This window comes from Lolium rigidum, chromosome 6, assembly GCF_022539505.1.
Source record: "Lolium rigidum isolate FL_2022 chromosome 6, APGP_CSIRO_Lrig_0.1, whole genome shotgun sequence".
NCBI classification, from domain to species: domain Eukaryota; kingdom Viridiplantae; phylum Streptophyta; class Magnoliopsida; order Poales; family Poaceae; genus Lolium; species Lolium rigidum.
Genome location: NC_061513.1, coordinates 93,401,659 through 93,410,232, shown reverse-complemented (window position 1 = coordinate 93,410,232; position 8,574 = coordinate 93,401,659). Strand labels below are relative to the sequence as shown.

The 8,574-nt window shown below is 50.7% G+C and overlaps 1 protein-coding gene across 1 annotated transcript; it reads right to left on the bottom strand.

The window, feature by feature from the left end:
• Nucleotides 1-2,528: 2,528 nt before the first annotated feature.
• Nucleotides 2,529-3,614, bottom strand: LOC124667142 (protein LURP-one-related 8-like). Its single transcript, XM_047204467.1, has one exon. It carries the CDS (start codon nt 3,516-3,518, stop codon nt 2,886-2,888), a length of 633 nt encoding a protein of 210 aa, XP_047060423.1. The 5' UTR covers nt 3,519-3,614; the 3' UTR covers nt 2,529-2,885.
• Between the last annotated feature and the right edge of the window lie 4,960 nt (nt 3,615-8,574).

Below are 8,574 nucleotides of genomic sequence, written 5' to 3'. Positions count from 1 at the left end.
CCACTAGCAGTGGCCAGGCGGAGCGTGGCTCGTGAAGGAAACACCACCGTGAACTCGGAATCTGACTGCTTGGTCACTTGCCAATCCCAGAGGTCGTCCACCAGTAGCTTCAGCTCCTCCGTGAGCTTGTCCTCAGACAGGGGCTCGTCGTTGAACTTGATGACTGCCGTGAAAGTCTCCCCGGAGACCTGGCCCGCCTTCAAAGGCTCAACATCAATGTTATAGAACCCGCCCCCTGTGATGGCATGTCCCATAGATTGCAGTCGCAGCGACTTCCCGCGGCTCGGGCAGCTCGCCGAGGAGTGTCCTTCGCCGCTGCAGATGACACAGAGGGGCTCAAATTGGCATTCTGATTGATAATGCCCCTCCCGTCCACACTTGAAGCACTCTCCGACCACCGGCGCTCCAGCCTTGGCTTGCCCCACCTTGTTCTTGCCTTTCTGCATCGCCGCCCCCGCGACATTGCCGGAGTTCTTCTTTCCTTTCGCCTTGGCCTGCGACCGAGGCCCTCGGTCCCCTTGACCTGCATAGCCCTCCCGGTCGCCTTGCCGGGCGTCCGGCGCCTCCTCCTCGCGAGGCCGGTCCCTCCATCTCCGCGGCGGAGCCTCCCGGCCTCTCCTCGCCGCGCTCTTGGTATTCTGTACCCCGGTCGCCATCTTGATACCGATATCCTCCCTCGGATCTTCCATAGTCTTGTCTCCAACTTTCCTCCCTCTCTTGCCAGCCCGCCATCGCCCCCGCTACCCCCATCCCGTCCGCTCCTCCTCCCGCACCGGCTCCGCCACCCCCGTCCCGCCTTCCATACCCATCGCCCACCGCGCGCCGTCCGGGCTCGTCGAGGCGCCTCTTGCGGCCTTCCTCGCCGCGCTCCATCAGAACCTCCGCGAAGGAGCGAGAAAGTGGGGTAGGAGGTGGGATTCGGCGGAGGAGACGATGTGGCGGCGCGGTTGGATCTTGCAGCCGTCGTCGCACCTCACTCGCTCTTGCGGGGAACCCTAACTCTGGAATGGGGCAGCCGGCCGGCATCCAGAGCCATATAAACCTCCTTCTCACAGCTGGGCCAGAGACACTGGGCCGGCTTCCCTCCTGTGGCCCAGCCATCCCAACAGCCCAGTTGGGGGCAGGCACCCCAGGTCCCAGCAGGCCACCTTCGTATCTCGTAGGGCAGGTCACCAAGGCCTCCATATCGGGCCTCTGGGCCGTATCCGGCCCACCCAGCCCACGGCCGCTCGTTCCACCCGTCGGGAGCGTCACCTCGGTTACCCTAGCCGCGATGCTCGTCCTCGACAGCGGCGGCGCCGACCCGGCCGCCGCCCCGTCGGAGAACGCAGTCCGTCCCCGGTAGACCCCGGCGCCCACCGCGCCGCCGTTTCTGGGAGCCGCTGCCCCGCGCACATCCCCCAGCCGCCAGAAACGCGCCGCCGCTGCCGAAAAACGGGAGCCTCTGCCTCCCGGTGCAAAAGCGCCCCGCCGGCGCCGGTGACGGAGCGAGCCCCCTAGCTCCTCCGCCCGTTGGATGAAGTCCTCCAGGGTGGCCGCCGGTGGCGGACGCCGCCGAGGGGAGGTGAGCCCCTGCCCCTCCTCCTCCGCGTCCGACGACATCAGCTCCTCCTCCGCCCGCACCTCATCGTCGTCCGACTGGTCCTCGAGCGCCCAGAACCTGCCGCCGGGGTTTCCCACCCCTGGGGTCCCCTTCTTCCGGCCCGCAGGCGTGACCTCGCCCTCTCCCGTCGTCGGCGGCGTCGCCGGGCTCAGCACGCTCGCCGAATCGCCAACGGAGTCGCCGCTCTCAGTCCTCTCTCTCATCGCCCAACCCTCTACTATTCTATCCTGCCGCTCTCAGTCTCCAACAGGAGCTAAATCTCCTTTTCTAAAATAAAAAACCTCCAGCCTCCAGGAAAGACTACCCATATATATAGCTCATGTGCAAAGTTCAGTAAGCCTGCAGCAGACAATCACCAGCTTTCACACACACACGGCAGAAGTTTACACGAACACTGGTCAGAAGAACGCAAGATAATCCGGCTTTTGCAAGCTGCGCATATATATCGGCTGCCTACCAATCCTCCATGAATTCAGACTCAATCACAACACGTACCATCACCAGCTGGACTGACACGCCAGATATGCCCAGAAAGTGTCTGTTCACCAGATTTTCTCTCGGCCCTAACTGAATTTCGTTCCGACCCCTCCCAGGTGTGCACGTCTCTTCTCCAGGGCGGCATGGTCCCCTAGAGCTGTAGCTAGCAATGGGCCAAGCGACGAGTCATAGTCCTGCCTGCCAGTCCACATGATCGGAAAGGCTTGACAGAAATGTTTTCAGATATGATTCCATGTTTCCATCCATCGCGGAAAGTAGAGGAGAAGACTAGAAACAATGTCTCTCTCGGATGATCTGGTCGATCCCTTTGCAGAGATACCAGACGCTGGAAAGCCACGAAATGTATGTATGTACGCAAGAAGAAGATGGTGACGGCACTATGTAGAGGACAAGATGTTATCGCCAAGCCGAGAAGCTGAGAACCGTATACAAAGAAAATTGTCTATACTAGTATTGTTTTTTCATTCCTTTTCTGGGTATCTACAATTCCGTCCATCCTTACCAAATTCACGATTTTGCTCTTGAATACACACACACACACGTACACATACACGCAGTAGGAGGAGGCAAGACTTCCATGGATGGATCCAAAAAGAGCTTCAATTGGTCATATAGTATATGCGAATTGGCGGGGGCATCACGGAGCAGAGCCTGCTCTCATGCCCACACGTCGATCCATCCACCGATTTTCAACTCGTTCGTAATCGTAACCCCAACCCAACCCCAAGTGTAAGGGGCAAAAAGCTAGCTTGACTAGATCGAAATACAACAAACAAAAACCAGTTCATGTGGACCAGCTCCGGAGGAGGGACGGCCTGGCGAACATCTGGTCCAGCGCCACCACGACGGCCATGGCGAGAGACACGCCGACGCCGGGCTGCACCACCAGGCGGAACACGTCCGTGCCGACAACCTCCTTGGGGCTGGGCCTCACCTCCGCCACCGCGCGCCTCTCGGCGTCGTACACCACGCAGCACCGCCGCGCGTACGACCCCTCCACCTCGTACGACGGCGAGGGCGAAGCCCCACCACTGGCGCACGCCGTGACGTGCGCCATCGTCTTGCCGCGCCCGCTCCGCCGGACGGCGTAGACGGGCCGCCGCGTCTCCTCGCCGGCGAACACGAGCCACTGCTCGCCATGCAGGCTGAACCGCTTGCGGCGGACGGTGAAGGCGGGGCGGCCGGCCGCGTCCATGAGGACCACCTCGTCGCCGCTCTCGGACGCGTAGCTGTCCACGCGGTAGGCCAGGTTGCCCTTGGCGTCGAACACCGTGAACCCCTTGCAGTCGAACAGCAGCGACTTGCGCCACACCGTCAGCGTCGTCGGCGCCTCCTCCGCTCGCTCGGCGATGGAGCTGGCCGGCTGGACGACGACGGCGCCCGGCGCGGGCACCATGTTGGGGTGGACCTTCGCCATGTATAGACCAAGACTTCTTGCAGAGAAGTCAGAGAGTTTACAGGTGGTTGCTGGGTACCTAGCTGATTCAGCTAGGTTTCTTGGTTCTGAGAATGGAGTCTGCGGTAGGGCCGTAGGGGCGGTACTTATATGCAGGTCTCGCTCCGTGATGGACCTGAGAAACTGTAAAGCCCGCGCAACGACAGGCAAAGGCATGTTGCTCTGACGTGCGTAGGGACAGGGCGACATGGGCTGCTGTTTAACGACCTCTTCCTCCTTGGCTAATAATACTATCACCACTGTTTGGACTATCATAAATAAAAAATAGTAGGCCTCTTTTGATTTATAGGATTGAAAAAACGTAGGACTAGAAAAAGTATAAGCTTGAAATTTCATTATATGGGTAGATACGGCGTGTATGATTGTAGCACATGAATTTTCTATGAATATGACTTCATGTTGTTTTCTTATAGGATTTATACTACAAGATTTATGTAGGATTATTTTCTATAGGATATGTTCCTATAAATCAAACAACCTATATAGAAGATTTTACCATTATATCTAAATCCTACATAATGTTTATACGAATTCTATGAATCAAATGAATCCTAAAACACGTTACTCGTGAGAATTTGGGGATGTTGTAGATAAAAAATTCTCGGTGTTGCTAATTCTCCTACGCTATCAAGTTATAGGTGGATTGGTCTGTGGTGCTCGCTGATGGGATCAGACATAGGTCTTAGATGATGCGATTTTCTAAATAATACATTTTTCGTTAATTCCACAAATAATACTTGATTTAAAAAAAAATTAAAAATAATAATGCGTCGGAAAACCCGTACCTCGATTGAACCTTATCAGGTCATCATTTCCCGTAAGGTGGATTTCTGAATGCTTGGTCGGCTGACAGCTGTGGTTGGGCACGCTTTCCCGCAAAAGGCCCATGTCGGGTTGGGATTTCCCGAAAAGCCAGCCCATGTCCGGTTAGGCTTTCCCAAAAGGTCTTTGCTGGGTTGGGCTTTCTCGAGTTTTCTGTAATAGCATGTAGCCCGCATAATCTTTTCAAGTCGGAGTACTACAACCCGATAGGACCTAATCATGTTAGCCGACCTCGTGGTAGTATTATTTTTTGAATATTTCAAAAATGTATTATTTGTTTAAAGGAAAGGTAATATTAGAAAACATCCGCTTAGATTATCTTGATCTGACAATAGTACATCAAATTAAGAGACAAAGAACAGTTTGCCACAAGAGACGCAGAACCATACCTCCTCTCCCGCCCCTACCTAACCCTACCTTCTCTCCCGCTCCCCTCCCGGGTGGTGGTGGAGGATATCCTCCCTCCCGCGCAGCCGCCCCTCAGGCCGCCGCTGCTGCCGGCCCCGACGGTGGTGGCGGCGCCCCTTCCATCGAAGACGAGGGGGAGGAGGGGGTTTCCGCGTCGACGCTCCATGGGAGGTGATGTGGCGTCGGTGGAGGAAGCCGGGTGGCACGCCTGCTTGGCCGGGGCCTGATGTCCTTCGTCGGTAGCCATGGTGGAGTGGGTGGAGCGGTGGCGGCCTCCGCCCCTGGCGGTGGTTCGCATGATCCGTGCTGCCGTCTTCTTCCCTGGTGATCCGGCAGGAGGGACTGGCGGTGTGGGGGCTGCTAGTCTTGCTTTGTTTTTGGTGGCGATCCTCGGGTTTCTTGCAAGCGAAGATGAAGATCTACCAGAGGTCAGCTTGCCTTGATTTGGCTGGAGAGATGAGTTCCGGAAAGCTCCGCCGTCGAATGGAACAGTTCATCTTTTGCTTGGAGTTTGCTGGATCGGGTGGTTGATACGTCCAATTTGCATCACTATTTTATACTCCCTCTGTTCCATTCTATAGTGCCTATTGTTTTTTGGCACGGAAATTAGCGCAAGAGTATTTTTTACATAAAACCCCTAGCTGAACGATTTGAGATCAACGTAAAATTTGGAAAATCCATATCTTCCAAACTTACCATAACAATTTTGGTTGCTGAACGATTTGGGAGCTGAACGGAGAGGGGGTAATTTTAAAAAAGCTAAACTACAACCTTATATTCTGAAACAAATGCCAAAAATCTATAGGCACTATAAAAAGGAACGGAGGGAGTATCATAATTTGCTGTTATTCATTGATATATTTCATATTGGGACACAATACTTATGTTATTTCATCTATTTTCCATGTTTCATGATTATTTGGAGATCGCGCACCGGAGCCAGGATTCTGCTGGAAAAAGCACCGTCGAGATGCAATATTTCGGAAGATCAACCGTGGACGGAAATTTCACCAAAAATCCTATTTTTCCGGATGACGGAGAAGGCCGGAAGGGGAGCCGAGAAGACCCAAGGTGGGGCCAGACCACAGGCCGGCGCGGCCCATGGCCTGGCCGCGCCACCTTGTGTTGTGGGGGCCCCACAACCCCTTTCGCCTCCTTTTCTTCGCGAAACCCTTCGTCCCGAAAACCTAAGCTCCAGAGGGTAGGTCGCGAAGAGCCACAGCCGCCTCGCGCGGGCGGAGAACACCAGAGAGAAAAGAGCTCTCCGGCGGGCAGGAATCCGCCGGGGAAATTCCCTCCCGGAGGGGGAAATCGACGCCATCGCCACCGCCATCGAGCTGGACATCATCTCCATCACCATCACCATCATCATCATCATCATCACCGCCATCTCCACCGCAGCACCTCGTCACCGCTGTAGCAATTTGGGTTTGATCTTGATTGTTTAATAGGGGAAACTCTCCCGGTATTGATTTCTACTTGTTATTGATGCTATTGAGTGAAACCATTGAACCAAGGTTTATGTTCAGATTGTTATTCATCATCATATCACCTCTGATCATGTTCTATATGATGTCTCGTGAGTAGTTCGTTTAGTTCTTGAGGACATGGGTGAAGTCTAAATGTTAGTAGTGAATTATGGTTGAGTAATATTCAATGTTATGATATTTAAGTTGTGGTGTCATTCTTCTAGTGGTGTCGTGTGAACGTCGACTACACGATACTTCACCATTTATGGGCCTAGGGGAATGCATCTTGTACTCGTTTGCCAATTGCGGGGTTGCCGGAGTGACAGATACCTAAGCCCCCGTTGGTATATCGATGCAGGAGGGATCGCAGGATCTCGAGTTTAAGGTCGTGGTTAGATTTATCTTAATTACTTTCTTGTAGTTGCGGATGCTTACAAGGGGTATAATCACAAGTATGTATTAGTTCTAGGAAGGGCGGTACATTAGCATAGGTTCACCCACACAACACTTATCAAAACAATGAAGATTAATCAGCTGCATTTAGCGAAAGCACTAGACTAAAATCTCGTGTGTCCTCGAGAACGCTTGGTCATTATAAGTAAACAAACCGGCTTGTCCTTTGAGCTAAAAAGGATTGGGCCACTCGCTGCAATTATTTCTCTCGCATTTTACTTACTTGTACTTTATTCATCTGTTACATCAAAACCCCCTGAATACTTGTCTGTGAGCATTTACAGGTGAATCCTTCATCGAAACCGCTTGTCAACACCTTCTGCTCCTCGTTGGGTTCGACACTCTTATTTATCGAAAGTACTACGATACACCCCCTATACTTGTGGGTCATCAAGACTATTTTCCGGCGCCGTTGCCGGGGAGTGAAGCGCTATTGGTAAGTGGAATTGGTAAGGAAAACCTTTACTCGTTTGTGCTGATTTTATTTCGCACTCGCTGCTATAAGTCATTATGGAGAGATCTTCTCTTCAATTTCTATTTGGGAAATATACTACTACCGCAACGGTAGTGGATGAGGCGCCAGGTGAGGAAGTAATACCATATAAAATACCTATGAAAATTATTGAACGTGTTATGGATAACCGCTATGAAGGGGATGGAACTGTCCATCCTGGTGATCATTTACTTTTTTTGCATGAATTATGCGGGTTATTCAAATGTGCAGGTATTGCTATGAATGAAGTTAGAAAGAAACTATTCTCTATATCGCTGTCCGGTAAAGCGGCGCATTGGTATAAATTGCTGAAGAATGGTGATTCTCTTGATTGGGAGGACATTGTGCCTTTATTTTATTCCAAATTTTATCCTCCAAGTGAAATTCACAAAGATCGGAACCGCATATATTGATAATTTCATGATGGAGAAAGTATTGCCCAAGCTTGGGGGAGATTGAAGTCTTTAATGCTCAAATGCCCCATTCATGAGCTTCCCGGTAATGTTATTATTGATAATTTCTATGCAAGACTTTCTTTTCAAGACAAGACCTTGCTGGATACTTCTTGTTCGGATCATTTACACGCAACAAAGAAGAGTTTAAAAGGGACCTTCTTGATCGGATCCAAGAAAATACCGAAGGTTGGGAGAACGACAAGGATAGAGAATCGGGTATAATTTATGATTATAAATGCATTGAAGCTTTTATGGATACTGATAAATTTCGTAATATGAGTGCTACATATGGTCTTGATTCTCAAGTTGCTGCAAATCTTTATAAAGCTTTTGCCTCTCATTATGAATTGTCTAAGAAGAATTTTGACAAGTATCATGAACCGTATAAAGATAAAATTGATTCATCTATTAATAAGTGTGTTGTAGTTGAAACTGCTGATCATGTTATTCCTGAAGCTTATATTGAAAAAACTCCTTTTCCTGCTAAAATGAAGGGGTACTCTGTTATAAATAGTGCGGTTCATAAAAGTGAAAAGAAACCTATAGAACCTCGAAGAACAAATAAAAGTTGAACCTCGCTGTTGCAATAGTTAAAGATCTTGTGACTGAAAATGTGGAGGATGGTCATATTATTTTCTCGTGAAGATGCTTCTAATATTGTTTCACATCCTAATAAACCTAAACAAGTTAGTGTTCCTATGCTATCTGTTAGAATTGGTGATTATTGCTATTATGGTTTATGTGATATTGGTGCAAGTGTTAGTGCTATACCTTATGAGCTTTACACGGAGATTATGCACGAAATTGATTCTTGTGAACTTGAAGATATTGATGTGGTTATTCAGCTGGCTAATAGAGAAACTATTTCTCCAATTGGTATTGTTCGAGATGTGGAAGTTCTATGTGGTAAGATTAAA